We start from the raw sequence: 19,538 nt of genomic DNA on the forward strand, positions 1-19,538 counted from the left end.
TACTTTTTTTATTTACAACATATTGCGCAACTGCAGGGTCTTGAGACACATGCTAACTCGCAAACGAGAGAGCTAGCGACCTAAACGGTAGCCTCCAAGTTATTTCCTTTAAACTTAAAACACCAAAAACATACCACTTCCACACGGATAGGGAGGATAACTATTAACAGTTATTTAACCTTTAACATGAACATTAATCAAACGTAATAATTTTTTCTGGGTACATGATACCATACAGCATCCATATCAAACTTGCGCGGGCCGCACTAACATTAAACTTTCATATCAAGGCGGGGGCCTCAAACTAGTGTCCTGCGGGCCACATTTGGCCCGCGGGCCGCGTGTTTGAGACCCCTGATTTACAATATTATTTTCACTATTCCTACCGTCGTTCTAGCCGACAACAACCTTGAGTGGCAAAGAAAGTCATCACCTGCGAACAAGCGTGATGTTTATTACCACTCCAAACACCTCGCACGACCACATGACTCCATTAAAGGCTGCGCTATATATGGCTTTTGATAAGGGGTAACCTTTTATAAATGACACACATCCACATCTGCGTGGCCCGCAGCACCCCGAAACAAAACATGGAGAGGCTTTGCAAAAAAAAAAATAAAAATGCTTTTTGAAATGTCACTTCATGCTTAACCGCCCTTTCTCATGCTTGGAGAAAATCAAGTGGGCAACGGAGACGAGGAAAAAAAGCAGAGAAAAGAAATCCACCGGGTTTCCGTTAAATGCCTACATGCTTGGAGACATGCTTCAGCTATCACGTGTGAAGTGGTACTCGCTATAAAATACGTACAGCGGCTCCCTGAATAGTCACAATTCATTTAAGATTAAGATTAAGATATGCCTTTATTTATTTAGAAAATGAAATAATAAATAATAAACAATAAGTATAAATATGCGATACTACATATAAAATGTACAGCACACATGTACATTATTACTTAGTGACGTCTGCTTGGCTACGGAAGCCCAGATTCAATTTATTCATTCATTTTCTACCGCTTATCCTCAAGAGGGTCGCAAGGGTGCTGGAGCCTATCCCAGCTGTCACACCCACATTCATACCTATGGACAATTTGGAGTGGCTAATTAACCTAGCATGTTTTTGGACTGTTTGAGGAAACCGGAGTACCCGGAGAAAACCCACTCATACACAGGGAAAACATTCCATTGGTGGAATTGAACTCGGGTCACCTAGCTGTGAGGCCTGCGTGATAACCACTCACAACCGTGCAGTCTCATATTAATATTATTCATTCATTTTCTATCGCTTATCCTCATGAGGGTCGCGTGGGTGCTGGAGCCTATCCCAGCTGTCTTTGGGAAGAGGCGGGGTACACCCTGGACTGGTGGCCAGCCAATCACAGGGCACATATAGACAAACAACCATTCACACTCACATTCATACCTATGGACAATTTGGAGTCGCTAATTAACCTAGCATGTTTTTGGAATGTGGGAGGAAACCGGAGTACGGGGAAAACATGCAATTGGTGGAATTGAACTCGGGTCACATCGCTGTGAGGCCTGCGTGCTAACCACTCACAACCGTGCAGTCTCATAGTTATATTATTCATTCATTCATTCATTTTCTACCGCTTTTCCTCACGAGGGTCGCGGGGGGTGCTGGAGCCTATGACAGGCGTCCACCTGATTGGTCCAATTTGCTACTTCCTGACTGTAGTTATTTTAGCTACAAATTAGCCGCGTCATTGTTTAAAAGACGCTAGCAGATTATAGTTCAGATCCACCCGAAGCACCACGACAAAACATATTTTGGACCGGCATTATTTCCAGGCTTTTAGTGGCCGACCCAATCTAGCCCCCGGGCTTTGACTTGGACACCTGTGCTGTACTATAATATAAATAAGTCGGGCACAAAAAATTGGTCACTTAACTCCGAATGTCAGATGCTTTAATTCTACAATTGATCAAACTTACCGAAGATTTTTCAGATCAAAACAGAAATCGCTGAATAAGACACTAAAATGTGATATTCGTGGATGGATGGGCGTCCACCTGATTGGTCCAATTCGCTACTTCCTGACTGTAGTTATTTGAGCTAACATTTGGGTGGAATGGCAGGGAATCCACCCGAAGCGCCGCGACAAAACCTATTTTGGACCGGCATTATTTCCAGGCTTTTAGTGGCCGACCCAATCTAGCCCCCGGGCTTTGACTTGGACACCTGTGCTGTACTATAATATAAATGAGTCGTGCACATAAAATCGATTAAGGTTCGTTTACCCAAGCTGGTGACTCAATGTCTAACTGGTTTCCAGTTCCCAGAGTCCCACAGGAGTCTAAACAACAGGAACTTATGATTTAGCCAATGAGTGTGTAGGTGGCGTTTTATTTAGTCTTACTCCACTGCACTTCTGTTTATACCGTACATGCACGGCGGATACTGCTGCGGAGTCATCGCCTGATCGGTTACCATGGATATACGTACGTATACTGTACCATCCATACTAAGCGGAGCCAAGAGGGCGCTTGATATCATCCAACGGTTGCATCGTTTACTCAAGGTTGACAGCAGATGCTTTGCCTCGTCCTGGCCAATTAACAAATCAATAAGACAAAAAAAGCCGATGGGCTATCTACCTATCAATTCCGAGGAGCGCTAAATGATGCTGTTCATCAACATGCCACATTCCTCCACAAAAGCCATTCCTCAGCAGGTATTGGCCCGCATTCGTCAGCTCAGCGTCAGCATCAGTGTACCCGTTTCCTCACACGCCTGTGATATTTTACCTAAAAAGAAAAATGCAAACACCCTCCAACGTACGATATGGTTTAATTTCATTTGAACATGCATCAGATTCCAATTGAGTGCATCCCATAATCAGTTCCCAGTTCCACATGTCCAAAAGGAGTAGGAAGAAGCAAAGTTTATTAAATCCTACCCCTGCATCTGGTACTTTTACAATCAGTAACTGTTACATTTGTTCACTTCCTGCTTTCCTGATATAATTTTTAATATAAGTTTGTTGGTTTTTTTGTCCCGTAGTGAAGTACGAGTGGTACCATAGGTACCATATCACCTTGTATTTTGGTACGTGACAAAAAAAAATAAATTAATAAAATAAATTAATAAAATAGAAAATTATTCATTCATGATTGAATGAATATTTTTTTTATTTCATTATTTTATTTAAATTTAATTTATTTTTGTTTCATTTCATTAATTAATGAATATTTTTTTATTTTATTAATTTGTTTTATTTTTTATTTTTTTGTCACGTACCAAAGTAGGAGGTGATATGAGCATCCAATGCCATAATGGGTACCATAGTAAGTGTCAATATAGTGATATATATAGCACATCATGACTGGTTCAAGACTCTTCATCCTTGTATTTAGCAAACATCAACTGCTTGTAATGTTTCTTGAATTGGCTCATCGTTGTGCATTGTTTGATTTCCTTACTCAATCCATTCCATAGTTTGATTCCACATACTGAAATGCTATGGCTAGCATAACGTAGTCCTAGCATAGAAGTGTTTCAAATGTACTTCTTCCCTGAGATCATATTTCTCCTCTCTTGTAGAGAAGTATTGGATGACCCCGCAGAACTGGTGTTGCAAAGAACCAAATCTATGAGGAGGGGGGGAGTGGATGTTTTAAGGCAGGATATTTGCTTTTTTTTCTTCCAAATTGGAGGCCGAGATGACAGCTATCAGGGTAGATTATCAGGCCAACCGGTGAAGTCGGGATTTGTGATGGCTAATGCGTCTTTTGTCCGCCTTCATAAGGCTGACATGTATCGTACGTCCGTTTTGATGTCACTGTCAGTTTACATCACAATTAACCCGCTAAATCTGCGCCGTTATTGCACCGCTCCGGTCAACGAGCACGGACATATTAAGCCTAACCCTTATTTGCAACTCACGCAAAACACGATAGCTGGGACGATGATTGGGATTGGAAGGGTATTGTACCAGGGAGTTGTTCTTGGAATGAGCAGCCTTGAGGAGTTAAGAAGGTTGGGATAAATCCTCCATGGAGTTCCCAAACAATGAAACACAGTCGAGCAATGTGTGCATTTAAGCTTGATTTATATTTGGGAGGCGACTTTTTTTTTTTTGCTTAAACTATACATTTTATTTCTATTACAGCAATGATGAGCAGCAAGGTAATATCTATCAACTATTACATATTTCTTCATTTCATATGTAACATATATATAATGTAATATTCTGCAATGATGTGCTATATATATATCACTATATTGACAGTTACTATGGTACCCATTATGTCATTGGATGCTCATATCACTTCGTACTTCGGTACGTGACAAAAAAATTAAAAATAAAATAAATTAAAATAATAATAGAATAAAAAAATATTCATTCATGAAATGAAACAAAAATAAAATAAATTTAAATAATAATAGAATAAAAAGTATTCATTCATGAAATGAAACAAAAATATAATAAATTTAAATAAATTAATAAAATAAAAAATATTCATTCATTGTGAAAAATAATAAAAATAACAACTTCAACTATATTAGGAAAGCAGGAAGTGAACAAATGTAACAGTTACTGATTGTAAAAGTACCAGATGGAGGGGTAGGATTTAATAAGCTTTGCTTCTTCCTACTCCTTTTGGACATGTGGAACTGGGAACTAATTATGGGATGCACTCAATTTTAATCTGATGCATGTTCAAATGAAATTAAACCATTAATTTGCGTGGGTTTTCTCCGGGTACTCCGGTTTCCTCCCACATTCCAAAAACATGCTAATTGGTGACTCTAAATTGTCCAAAATTGTCTAAATTTGCCCAAATACAGTGATCCCTCATTTATCACGGTTAATCGGTTCCGGACCCGACTGTGATAAGTGAATTTGACTGTGATAAGTTGGATTTGATATTTATAAATCTGATAGCGGTCAAGCGGTTAGCACGCAAAACTCACAGCTATTAGACCCGGGTTCAATTCCACCCTCGGCCATCTCTGTGTGGAGTTTCCCCGTGCATGCGTGGGTTTTCTTCGGGTACTCCGGTTTCCTCCCACATTCCAAAAAAAACCCATGCTAGGTTAATTAGCGACTCCAAATTGTCCATAGGTATGAATGTGAGTGTGAATGGTTGTTTGTCTATATGTGCCCTGTGATTGGCTGGCCACCACCTCTCGCCTGAAGACAGCTGGGATAGGCTCCAGCACTCCCGCCACCATCATGAGGATAGAAAATGAATTAATGAACGAGACTTAATAGTCCGTATCGCCGCACCAGGAGGTTACGTTTGGCGTTGCTCATCGTTAAAGCATCGCTCCAGACCTGCTGGCCGTCTGTAAATACGCCGACTTTCATCCGAGCCGAGCAGCTCTGCCAATACATCAGCGGAATTACAGGTCATTACTTCCAGGTCAGAGTATGTGAACACAGCGAGGTGACCTTTGGGTGGGCGGGGGCGTTCATGTTGGCTCAGCGGGCGACTCTGAGGTTGGAGTATTGTTTATGGATCACATGTCAAGGTTTTTTGTCTGCCTGGCGAGTATAAAGCGTAAAAATAACCATCAAAATAATAAAGTTAGATTGTGAACACAAACCCCGCCCACTGCTGCTAAAGCGAATGAAGTTGAAGAGCGACGCTTAGGATGTTTGTTTGCGTGCACGAGCCTGCAGACACCTGCTCCTTGCCGCAGTGATGGCTCCCGAAGGGGCTCGGGCTCAGCTGCTAATCACACGGCCCTCCCCGAAGCAGCGGCTGGTGGCCGGCGTGGCGTTCAAACGCATACGCGAGGCCTTCAGGGTTCCCGGTATCTCAGCCTTCCCCGCAACTGACACACCACATGTGCTCGCATCCAGAGAGCAAACAGGACACGATTTCGGTCATAACATGCTCCAGTTCTAAACACGCTACAGGGCGCCCCTGTGGGTGGGGGTTGGGGGGCGGGTGTTTACAGTGTCATTTAAACGCCTTCGTGTCTGTTTGTGCATTTGTCTATTTCTGCGTTTCCCACCTGCGGCGCATAAACGAGCTAATTTCCTGTACGGAGAGGAGACTAAGAGGCGCTAATATAGCGATGACCTCTGTGTCGTCTTTTCCTGTCGCTAGGAATAATAAAAGGCAGCACGTTTCCCATCCACTTTTCTTCCTTTTTTTTTTTTTTTGGGAACCAGAGAGAGAAAATTCGAGTTGCCAAACAAAGCCTGATGTCACACGGAGAACGTCAGCTGCCTGCAGTGGGCAATCAGCGGAGCTTTCTAGAAATTAACAACATTCAGCTGGGAAGCACGAGCGGCGCACTGCAGCCTTTTTTTTTTTTTTTTTAAACGTGTCCTTTTTGAAAATTAAATCTCGGCTGACTGAAATATGGAACATTTGCAATTCAGATTCGGCTCTACCCTGTGCTCCTTTCATTTCATCGCCTTTGTCTAAGGTTACACAGCCGGGGGGGTTTATCGGCCATCCTGATTATTAACAGAATATTACAACCAGGATACTTAATATTGTATGTGTGTGTTTAGTATTCTGATGGTATTTGTTGTACTATGTGACAGCACTCGTACGCTCTACCTTCTGTATTGTTTGAGTAATAATAATACTAGGTAATAATAATAATAATAATAATAATAATAATAATAATAATAATACATTTTATTTGTATAGCGCTTTTCAAAATACTCAAAGACACTTTACATAAGTTAATGAGTACATGAGTTGAATAAAAAGATACATTAAAATACAACATTCATTCGTTAATACAGTGTTAAAACATGAGTAAAAAACGGGGCGGGGCTTTTTCTAGTCGTCTTACATGTTAAACACAGGAAAAGCAAACTTAATTGACATGAAAAAAGTGAGCTTCTACCTACTCTTATTATGTTCGATTATGTAAGAAAAGATATCCATCTCGAGTGTATATAAGTAACTAAACTATTACACTAAAGGTAATGACTGTCACGCGGCGTTTGATGCTTTTAGCATTAAATCGAGCAAAATTTTCCACCGCATTTGCTTAATGTATGCAAATGATCTAGCCGAGCTTAATGAAGGTACCATTAATCACGATGGCCTTTCTTAAATAGGGTAATCATCCGTGCATGCGCACACACACACACACACACATATATACACACAGGAAATAGAAATATGCAAAAGCATAAGCAGGAAAAGCAACCAGACACTTTAGTTCAACACACATAGTATATAATGAGGAGTTATTCATAATAAAGATGGTGAATAACCCCCCCCCCACACACACACACATGCCACCCCCACTGACATCCAGAACCGTCGTCGTTTGATTCAAAGTGATTTGAAAGTTAACTGCCTCAAATTTTGTTTTCCCGTCTCACTTCGGCGCTGCATCAAATATGTAAACATGTCAATCAAAACGCAACTTATGACTTCCACTTGTTTTCCCCGACAATAATTCATGGGGCGGGAGCTCGGTGCAAGCTGCTGATAAGACCGTCCCGTTTAAATGGGCGTTTTTTTTTTGGACAACAAGAACACTGAGATTTGAGGCTTTGAATTATTGTAAGAACATAGAGCGGGAACTCGGAGAAAGGGGAAGGGAAACAAGGGGGGGTTGGGTAGGAAGCACTTTTGAAGCCTAACTCCACATAGAGTTATTTCGCCGCTTATCCTCCGTCAAGCAATTTGCATAGAGTTTGCCGGAAACCCCCCTTGGGTATCGTCGGCGGGTGGATGCGAGCCAGTTTGACGGTTAGGCGAACCAATGGAGGACATGGAGATTCTCTTACACTATAAAATGTTTAGAGTTGTGTTTTTTTTTTTTTTTTTTTTTTAATTTTCTTGAAGCGTTATTTGTTGACATGGAGTCCCGGACGCATACGTGGCGTTTACGGCATTACATCGTGACATCATGTTTAACGCTAATCCTCATCCATCACTTCACAGCCTAATTTGATTGGAAGCAGTGAACACAATAGAGCAATAGAAATTCTTTCAGCCGTGCACACACACACACACACACACACACATACACACACACCTCAAATTCCCTTGATGACAGTCTGTCTGGTGGAGACTAAAGCCTGGAGTAGGCGTAGGGTAATTGAACAAACACAACAATGTAAATATTTACTAATAGCATCCATTGAGGATCGGCGGTTGATGGTGCAATTGATTTGTTCTTTTTCTGCCCTTTTTCACCCACACACACACACACAAACACAACTCCACCCCCCCCCCCCCCCCCACACCCCAAGCCTCATGCCATTACAACATACACGAGACTTGTACATATGGAGATGCAGTTCTCCGGTCTATATATCCTCTTACCAGGGATGACCTGTACCCCGTCTGGGCGGGCGATGACGGGAGATCCCTGGGAAATAGCGGCGAGTGCGACTCGGGTACGGAGCCCACGCCACTGGCTGCTAGTCCCGAGAGCTGCCCGTACCTCGCCATCATCTTGAGATGCTGCTCACAGAACACACACACACACGCGCTCACACATATAGATGTGGGAGGAGAGGGAGTGGAGAAGAAGAAAAAAAGGGGGTGGGGCGGGGTGGGGAGGGACAGATAACAGCAGGTAGGAAGGACGATGATGAATATTAAAAAGGACAGAGGAGGAAGCGATACAGAGAAAAGAGGGATTAAGGAAGGGGGGGGCATTTTGCTGGCGAACACGCACGTGTGCGAGATCCGGCGCCGAGAAGCACGTGAAGGCGCCCGATTGCACAAGCAAGGCTGATGGCTACCTTTTCACAATGATGCAGCGATGCAAAAGTATAGCAACGGTAGCCCCCCCACCCCACCCCCACTTTGGTTGTCCGTATGACCACTTAGCGCCAAAATGGAAATGTAACACGCAGCCGCCCCCCTAAAAAACAAGCTCCGTCATCCAGGGATATGGAAATGTGACACACGGCGGCTCGGAACGATCTTATAGCGACGATGCGCACACACATGCAAAAAAAAAAAACCCACAAAAAACAGAATGGCTGGCAGCAGACAGGTAATATGAAGAAGAAGAAGAAGAAAAAAAAGAAGAGAGTCTTTACCTCATTGCTCAGCAAGGCGGCGTTGAGTGTTCGGCTTATTTCGAACATCTTCAAAAATCAGGTACTTTTAGTATTCTGTCCTATTGTCGGCTTCTCCGTTCCTCGGCTTTGGGAATCAGTCCCAGAAGCGTAAAAAAAAGAAATAAAAAATCAAGTTTAAAAAAAAAAAAAATCTACGATGTCCTTTCTTTTCTTTGCTTTTGGCTCTTGGACCATGCAGTTAGTGTCCAAGATCCCTTGAATCAATATTTTTTTTTTTCAAGGCTCCCTGGAGTCAGCGCATTCAAACGAGAAGTCAGTCAGACAATCGGTCGGTCGGTTGGGCTCGGCGGTCTGCCTTATCTCTCCGCCGCACAATACGCTCCGATCCTAACACTCCTCGCTAGCAGATTAGCTGTCCCAAAACATAGCACTTAGTTTAAACTCCCCTCCCTGCTGCTCTCTCTCTTTTTCTCTCATCCCTTTTTGCATTCCCGCCCTCTCTGCACGCCGTGCATCTTTCTCTCTCTCTCTTCTTCACCCCCCCCCCTGCGGCTCAAGCGTTGATGCAGCTTCAGTTCACTCGTGCCGCCACAAGGTGGGAAGACTGTTCTAGCAACGCCGCCTTCCTCTCTGGGTGCCACTCCTATATTTTCTTCTCTTTCCTTGTATGTGTGTGTGTGTGTGTGTGTTATAGACGTTAAGGGACCGTTTGCACTTATGGTGGCGCTCCCTCATGGACCAATGCAAACATAAGAGGAAGGATAATTGGATCGGTTGGTAGTACGGCGACTAACGCGCTATTGTCTGTTGTCTAATTAATGCTACCATACGTTACAGTACGATTATCGGAGGATTCAAACGTAGAACTACATCTTTACAAGTCGTCTCCAAAAAAGGAGTAGGTGCTGATTTAACCCAACCTGTGTCTTAGTTTGGTCACTACCATTATGTTCTAACAGAGGGGGGTGTTGCTAAATATTCCACAGAAGGCTGCCCTGAATGAGGGATGGATGGACCCGACACCAACATGAAGGTCACGCATCCTGTCCTATTCCTCGCCGGGGTGTGGCCCCAGCCGTGACAAAGCAGGGACTTGCAACGCGGAACAAAGTGATGATGCAACTCCTAAGATTTCAGTCAAGTGTTGTTACTGTATACGAGTCTTAATAGGGGGGGGGGATATTGCTGAAATAAAAGGCTGTGTTTTTACAATAGATCACCTTAATGGAGGTCATGCTGTTGGAGTAATTGGAGCCATCATCTTCTGTAACGCTAATGTTAGCGGTGTGATACAAGTAGCTCTGCAATTACGGACGCTGATTTCCTCCCCCCCGTGCTTCGAATTCTACTTTTCCTGTCAAGACCGAGGCAAGTTAATCAAGTTTTATTGACACCGGATCGTCACTTTAGATCAGGGGTCTCAAACTCAATTTACCTGGGGGCCACTGGAGATAGGGTCTGGGCAAGGCTGGGTCGCATCAGGTTTTTTCTAAAAAAACCCAACAAAAAACGCATTTATTAAAAACAGAAAAATATACAAACTTTTTCAGTGCTTTGGTTCCGATTTTCTACAATAAAAGCTCTGATAAAACATTCCGCTGATAAAACATTCCGCTGTTCTCAATAATAATAATAATAATAATAATAATAATAATAATAATAATAATAATAATAATAATAATAATAATAATAATAATAATAATAATAATAATAATAATAATAATAATAATAATAATAATAATAATAATAATAATAAATAACTAGTTACCCTCCAATTCATTTGCTCCAAACTTAAGAACAGAGTGCGGACAAAGTAAGAAGCCAAAAACGTAACACTTCCACACAAAATGGGAGGAGATCCTTTTTTTTCATGTCGGACATGCCATGATAAAACATTCCACTGTTCTCAATATCTTACTTTTTATTTTTCTACATGAAATAAGATGAAAAATAAATAAACAAATCAAGAATAAAGAAACTCAATCAATCAGTAATAAATATATAAATATTATAATAATAATAAAACGGCAAATAATAAAAACTTAAGAAACCACATATAGTTGGTGGGTAGACAAATGATTTTTTTCAGATTAAAATGAACAAAGCATTATTAGAGCCCTGTAGACATGACAAAACACGACTATAGTCACATTTATACTCTTTTTATTTACAACATATTGCGCAACTGCAGGGTCTTGAGACACATGCTAACTCGCAAACTAGAGAGCTAGCGACCTAAACGGTAGCCTCCAAGTTATTTCCTTTAAACTTAAATAGCCAAAAACTTACCACTTCCACACGGATAGGGAGGATAACTATTAACAGTTATTTAACCTTTAACATGAACATTAATCAAACGTAATAATTTTTTCTGGGTACATGATACTATACAGCATCCATATCAAACTTGCGCGGGCCGCACTAACATTAAACTTTCATATCAAGGCGGGGACCCCAAACTTGTGTCCGGGCCGCGTGTTTGAGACCACTGCTTTAGATGGACAGCTTCCATAGAGGTGGGGACAACACTGTATTGCGTTATTATGCTTCATCGTACGATATTAAATATTGATGTTACGTTCGACACTACAAAATTATGTGGTGCATTATGCATAGTGCGGTAGCACCTTGGTTTGCACTATTAGTTTGACCTAACTTGAAAAATACAAAACCGTGGTAATTTTCCGACTGGAAATCATGCAAATCCGATTGATAATTTCCAAAAAACTAAAAATACTCACAAAAACTAATTGTAGTTTTGTATACTACGTGAACTAAAATCATGCTGTTTGGTAACAGCAGAAAGGACACGCACCAGCAAATACAAATAGACGGTGTAGACATTGAAAGGGTGAACGAAAATACATTTCTGGGCATCACAATAGATGAAAATATGAGCTGGAAAACTCATATTACAAATATACAACATAAGGTGGCCAGAAATATTTCAATATTGAACAAAGCAAAATTTGTTCTCAATCAGAAATCACTCCACACTCTTTATTGCTCTGTGGTTCTACCATATCTTACTTATCGTGTGGAAATATGGGCTAATAACTATAAAAGCAATCTTCACTCACTAAATGTACTGCAAAAAAAGTCAGTAAGGATAATTCATAATGCCGCCTACAGAGAACATACTAATTCCTTATTTCTAAAATGACAAATACTTCAACTTGCTGATATAGTTCATCTTCAAACAGCTAAATTAATGCATAAGGCTAAAAATAAGCAATTAGCTAAAAATGTCCTCCAATACTTCTCTACAAGAGAGGAGAAATATGATCTCAGGGAAGAAGTACATTTGAAACACTTCTATGCTAGGACTACGTTATGCTAGCCATAGCATTTCAGTATGTGGAATCAAACTATGGAATGGATTGAGTAAGAAAATCAAACAATGCACAACGATGAGCCAATTCAAGAAACAATACAAGCAGTTGATGTTTGCTAAATACAAGGATGAAGAGTCTTGAACCAGTCATGATGTGCTATATATATCACTATATTGACACTTACTATGGTACCCATTATGGCATTGGATGCTCATATCACCTTGTACTTCGGTACAAGGTGCATTATTAAAAAAAACATCGCACTTTGGTACGAGGTGCATTATTAAAAAAAAAAACAAACAACAAAAAAAACCCTAAACTGTATTATGGAAAGCAGGAAGTGAACAAATGTAACAGTTACTGATTGTTACAAGCCGTAACGTGAAAAACGACCAACTGCAGTCGATTTAAGTCCTAGAATAAAACAACCCGGATGAATCCCGTACAGATGATGGTCTGGAATCAAACTTGTTTGCCTTTAAAAGTAATTTTTTTTGTAAAACTGGATCGCTTTAGGGGGGTTCCATCGTGGAAGTTACACTGCGTGTCCAGAATGACCATTTTATGAATTTATTTGTATCATTGAGTCGAGTTGTAGGTGGTTTTCATACCGATGTATTCATTTCTGCATTGCATTCCCACCCTAGCATCCAACACAAAGCTTTGAGGGGGGGGGGGGCAATGGAAGTTATCTATTTGTTCTGCAACATACTGTACATGAATGCATCATCAACCGTTTCTCGTCTAAGAAAAAGGGCTGCTGGCCACATCCCTGTTCCGCGATGACGGTGGTCTCTGGGGACGAGCGGTCCAGCGGAGCCCCGGGAAGGGAGGATGCAGGGATGAGGGATGGGGGATGGGGGTGGCTGTCAGATGAATCATCCGGAGTGAGGCTTGATTCCTCAGTCAGCTGCCTCTCAAACCTTCCTCCCTGACCCCGCCTCGCTCCCTTGAGCTCCCTGATTGCTGTCATCATAGTGATTCTCTGTGTACCGCCGGCTGGTTCCTGCTCAGCCGCCACGGCCGCCCACCAACGCTCCTCTCTCCCAATTCCGTCCCCTCTGAAACCACCCGCCTTGCTGCCGTTGTGATTTTTGTGAGAAAGATGATTTGTCAGTTGTTGTTCGTAGGGTGAGTAACGGGAGGATGAGGTTTGCTGATATTAATGCTGCTTAGCGATAATGACGACACTGCAACAAATGTTGACATAAACGGGACAATGTGGCCAAATGTGGCCCGCAGGATGCTAGTTTAGGCCCCCGTCTTGATTTTGTTTAATGTTAGTGCGGCCCGCGCAAGTTTTGATATGGATGCTGTATGGTATCATGTACCCAGAAAAAATTATTACGTTTGATTAATGTTCATGTTAAAGGTTAAATAACTGTTAATAGTTATCCTCCCTATCCGTGTGGAAGTGGTATGTTTTAGGCTTTTTAAGTTTAAAGGAAATAACTTGGAGGCTACCGTTTAGGTCGCTAGCTCTCGAGTTTGTGAGTTAGCATGTGTCTCAAGACCCTGCAGTTGCGCAATATGTTGTAAATAAAAAGAGTATAAATGTGACTATAGTCGTGTTTTGTCATGTCTACAGGGCTCTAATAATGCTTTGTTCATTTTAATCTGAAAAATAATTTGTCTATATGTGGTTTCTTAAGTTTTTATTATTTGCCGTTTTATTATTATTATTATATTTATTACTGATTGATCGATTTTCTTTATTCTTGATTTGTTTATTTATTTTTCATCTTATTTTGTGTAGAAAAATAAAAAGTAAGATATTTGAGAACAGTGGAATGTTTTATCATGGCATGTCCGACATGAAAAAAAAAGGATCTCCTCCCATTTTGTGTGGAAGTGGTACGTTTTTGGCTTCTTACTTTGTCCGCACTCTGTTTGAAACATTTTCTTAAGTTTAGAGCAAATGAATTGGAGGGTAACTAGTTAGCATGAAATGTTTAAAATGTCAGTTTCTTGTGTCTTAGTTTGTGTTTATTAGTTTTTAGTTTCTCATTACATTATTTTAATTTTAAAGTGTACGTTTCTTGTGTCTTAGTTCGTGTTTAGTAGTTTTTAATTTCTCATTATTTTTATGTTATTTTCATTTTCATTTTAGTCCCCACTCTATTGGAAACACTTAAGTTTAGAGCAAATGAATAGGAGGGTAACTAGTGAGCATGAAATGTTTAAAATGTACGTTTTTTGCGTTTTAGTTCGTGTTTATTAGTTTTTAGTTTTTCATTATTTTATTTTATTTTATTTTATTTTCATTTTTATCCCCACTCTTTTGGAAACACTTTCTTAAGTTTAGAGCAAATGAATGGGAGGGTAACTAGTTAGCATGAAATGTTTAAAGTGTCCGTTTCTTATGACTTAGTTCTTGTTTATTAGTTTTTAGTTTCTCATTACTTTTTTATTTTTATTTTTATTTTTATTTTTATTTTTATTTTTATTTTTATTTTTATTTTTATTTTTATTTTTATTTTTATTTTTATTTTTATTTTGTCTTTGTGTAATTTTCTTGTGTTTTTTTTGCCACGAGCCCATTAAAAAAAATGAACCAAGGGTCCAAATAGTCCATGGGCTGGACTTTAAACACCCTGGATTTTACAGCTCTTCATCTGGACCGTGAACTAAACTCTATGAGCAACCACAAGTCCTGTCAACTATTCAGCTTGTTAGCTCATCCCGAGCGAAGGATGGTAATTAAAGAGAGAAATAACACAGGATATAATGTTATCCAAAAAGACCAGTCACATCCTTTACGATCCACATCGGCATTATTAAACACCGGTGGAGGGGGGGAAGCAAACTTCTGAAACATGATGAAAAACACGATATCATCCCAGAGGGTTTTCTGATACACTCTGATCAGGTTTGCGATGGTGTGTCCTGCACTCGGAGACTTAAAATAGCCACATTTCAAGTTACAGCACCTTCACTTCTTCACCAAGACAGGCGTGTCTGCAAACATGTGAAGCCCACATACGAGCCATCACACGTGTTTGGATACATGTGTAAAAATACATTCTCCTGAGAGATAATTAAAACGTGAGAGACCACACCGTGCGGACTGTGCTTCTCTTTCAAGTGATTGTGTTTCCCAGTGATGGATGTTTTCATTAAATCATTGCTGCACTTTGCAGACATCTCGACGGGAAAATGCTGCGTGCAAAGTGTACTTTGGGCAGAGAGCTGAGGGGTTATTCTTGAAAGTGTTTCTATTTTTACCTCTGACAAGGAGGTTATGTATTCATCGGCGCCGGCTTGTCCGTTAATTTTTGTTTGCATGCAACTTCCTGGGCATGGTTTTTGAAATAACAAGGTCTGATATCCCCATAAAAAGTTGCTGGTAGCACACATGTTAACATAAATAACAACAAATTCGCCAAAAAATAAAATTATGCAAGTATTAAGAAGTGTAATTTATCAATAACTAAGATGTATTTAGGCTGCACGGTGAGCGAGTGGTTAGCGAGCAGGCCACACAGCTAGGAGACCCGAGTTCGATTCCACCTTCGGCCATCTCTGTGCGGTGTTTGCATGTTCTCCGGGTACACCGGTCTCCCACATTCCAAAAACATGCTAATTGGTGACTCTAAATTGTCAAATTGTACAAATACAGTGATCCCTCATTTATCACTGTTAATTGGTTCCGGACCCAACTGTGATAAGTGAATTTGACTGTGATAAGTTGGATTTGATATTTATAAATCTGATATGTTTATGTTGGGCGGTCAAGCGGTTAGGGCACAGACCTCACAGCTAGGAGACCCGAGTTCAATTCAACCCTCGGCCATCTCTGTGTGGAGTTTGCATGTTCTCCCTGTGCATGCGTGGGTTTTCTCCGGGTACTCCGGTTTCCTCCCACATTCCAAAAACATGCTAATTGGCGACTCAAAATTGTCAAATTGTACAAATACAGTGATCCCTCATTTATCACGGTTAATCGGTTCCGGACCCGACTGTGATAAGTGAATTTGACTGTGATAAGTTGGATTTGATATTTATAAATCTAATATGTTTATGTTAGGCGGTCAAGTGGTTAGCACGCAAAACTCACAGCTAGGAGACCCGAGTTCGATTCCACCCTCGGCCATCTCTGTGCGGAGTTTGCATGTTGCATGCGTGGGTTTTCTCCGGGTACTCCGGTTTCCTCCCACATTCCAAAAACATGCTAGCTTAATTGACTAACTCCTAGGTTAGCCTAACATAAACACATCAGATTTATAAATATCAACCAACTTATCACAGTCAAATTCACTTATCACAGTCGGGTCCGGAAACGATTAACAGTGATAAATGAGGGATCACTGTATTTGTACAATTTGACAATTTAGAGTCGCTAATTAGCATGTTTTTGGAATGTGGGAGGAAACCGGAATACCCGGAGAAACCCACGCATGCACGGGGAGAACATGGCCAAGGGTGGAATTGAACCCTGGTCTCCTAGCTGTGAGGTCTGCGCGCTAACCACTCGTCCACCGTGCCGTCCGGGAGCTAATCAATGTGGCGCAAATACACTGCGTCATATCCACACAGGAAAGAGATACATTATTGATCTCTTAAAGAATATCAATATAGATAAAACGGTACATAAAAAGCATCGTGTAATGCATATTCATCTGCACTATATGATGTTTTTGGGCTATGATATCAGGCTACAGTCGGCCTCTCAAGCATCACCTTATCTGCTGCAGACAAGCCAGGATATTATGGTAAACCCAACCACCCCGATGTCGTCTCTATTCGATAAGAGCATGGAAACAAGGGGAAACACGCAACACACCTCATTTATTCTCCTCATGCTCCATAATTCAATTTCAATCTCCCTCTTGTGAAATGAGTGACTGTGCCACAGCGGAGCGACGTTAATTGGCACAAGTGTTAAAAAACAATGACAGAGCATGGAGGGCGGTCATTGCAATTCTTTGTTAAAAATAGACTATTTCACGGCAGCGCTGTATTCCCATGCTGCATCTGACAAATAATCAGCCTGACCTATCTGGAGTCCACTCGTTGGCGCAGGTAATCAAATAAACACCCAAAAATGATTGGGTCCAGTCACACGCCGCTTATAGCATGAAAATTAGCAATGCCTTTTTTGCTTGCAGGAGGTGCGCATTTTTTTTTTTTTTCATTTGATGTGTTTAATCAGGTTCGGCCTTTGCAATGGCGAAGGAATAAGATCAGGCCTGATTGGCCTTGATGGCATCTCTGCTCCAATTGCCGAGAAAAGCACCAGCTTTAATCAATCTGCACTGTGGCCTGCAGTGATTGGCTTTCTTTGAAAACACCATTAAAATGCAGGTGTGGCAGCCATATTGGGGGGTGGGGGATCCTACCATCATTAAAGGATCCACATGAATGTTGTTAATAAAACGTACTTTTTAGTACTTTAGCTAGGTTCCAATGAGGACAAACAGGTTTCGCTACATGTCTTAAAACAGGGGTCTCAAACTCAATTTACTTGGGGGCCACTGGAGCTCGGGTCTGGGTGAGACTGGGCCGCATCAGGTTTTCCAAAAAAAACAAAAAAAAACGCATTTATTAAAAACTAAAAAAATTAAAAAACTTTGCTTTGGTTCCAATTTTCTACAGGAAAAGCTCTGATAAAACATCCCACTGTTCTCAAATATCTTACTTTTTATTTTTCTACACAAAATAAGATGAAAAATAAATACATAAAAAATCAGTAATAAATAAATAAATATAATAATAATAATAATAAAACGGCAAATTATAAAAACTTAAGAAACAACATATAGTTGGTGGGGAGACAAATTATTTTTTCAGATTAAATGAACAAAGCATTATTAGAGCCCTGTAGACATGGCAAAACACGACTATAGTCACATACTTATACTTTTTTTATTTACAACATATTGCGCAACTCCAGGGTCTTGAGATGCATGCTAACTCGCAAACTAGAAAGCTAGCGACCTAAACGGTAGCCTTCAAGTTATTTTCTTTAAACTTAAATTGTCAAAAACTTACCACTTCCACACAGATAGGGAGGATAACTATTAACAGTTATTTAACCTTTAACATGAACATTAATCAAACGTAATAATTTTTTCTGGGTACATGACACCATACAGCATCCATATCATGTTTGAGACCCCTGTCTTAAAACCATGGACCTGAACCTTAAAGTCTTGGGAGCGGTAAGTTTGATTTGTTTGTTTTCTAGTATGACGCTACTGCTAACATGGGACTGTAATGCTAGCACTGTAGCTAAGCTAGCATTGCTAACGCTTGTGTGTTCTCCTGTCTCCACTCCTTGTTTTAACGCTGTTTGAGGCTCCATAGCTCATATTTTCTAAAAACACATTTACATGCAGTACAGTGTTAAATATATATTTGAAAGTTTACCTGTGCATCAAGTGTTTCCCCATGGGTGTCTTCCTGTTGGCTATTCATAGGTTATATATATATATATATATATATATATATATATATATATATATATATATATATATATATATATATATGCACCTATAATTATATGAAAGAATATTATTCAATAAATATATAGTATACAAGTATATATAAACAATTATATTATCAATTTCACTTGGGTTACACATGTTTTTCCTCATAATATTACAATAGTATTCTCTTTATTGGGGAATATTTTGAGTTCATTACTGATTTTTCACTTTTGAAGATTTCTCATTAAATTGTATTTTGAAAATGTGCATGTGTAAATTAAATAAAAGACCGTGTTTTGTCCCTCCAAAATATTACTGAAATAATATATTGACTTATATCATATTTATATTGTATTTGGATAACCAGGAAATGTCCTAATTAGGTGGAAGAACCCGAGTTATATCCATTTTTAATGAAATGGCCAGAAGAATGAACTTTATCTTTCAACTTTATGTCTTCGTTGGTCCTAAATATCCTAAATATGTTTTGTTCTGTGAACTTGCAGTTGTGTGCATTTGTGTCAAATACGTTTTTGATCCCATTATTATAATAATAATGATAATAATAATTATTATTATTAATAATTTATTTTACTTATTATTGTTTATTTAATTATTAATTTAATATAATAATAATAAATAAATAAATAAATAAATAAATAAATAAATAAATAAATAAATAAATAAATAAATAAATAAATAAATAAATAAAGTATTATTATTATTATTATTATTATTATTATTATTATTATTATTATTATATTCATATCTGTGAACTTGCAGTT

The 19,538-nt window shown here is 39.7% G+C and overlaps 1 protein-coding gene across 5 annotated transcripts in view; it reads right to left on the minus strand.

Annotated features, from left to right (window-relative positions):
• Positions 1 to 9,517, minus strand: part of elavl4 (ELAV like neuron-specific RNA binding protein 4) — a 127,558-nt gene extending 118,041 nt beyond the window's left edge. For 4 of the 5 annotated variants that reach the window (XM_058074395.2, XM_058074393.2, XM_078790304.1 and 1 more), the window contains exons 1-2: positions 9,009 to 9,517; positions 8,281 to 8,421 (exon numbers count right to left, since the gene is read on the minus strand). In XM_058074395.2, coding sequence (XP_057930378.1) covers positions 8,281 to 8,421; positions 9,009 to 9,056 — 189 coding nt within the window. In that variant the 5' untranslated portion in view covers positions 9,057 to 9,517. The remainder of the gene's footprint in view (positions 1 to 8,280; positions 8,422 to 9,008) is intronic. The other variant, XM_078790305.1, reaches the window with a different exon arrangement.
• Positions 9,518 to 19,538: the final 10,021 nt, after the last annotated feature.

This window comes from Doryrhamphus excisus, linkage group LG4 (genome assembly GCF_037039965.1).
Source record: "Doryrhamphus excisus strain RoL-2023G ecotype Guam linkage group LG4, RoL_Dexc_Guam_v1.1, whole genome shotgun sequence".
In the NCBI taxonomy this organism is placed as follows: domain Eukaryota; kingdom Metazoa; phylum Chordata; class Actinopteri; order Syngnathiformes; family Syngnathidae; genus Doryrhamphus; species Doryrhamphus excisus.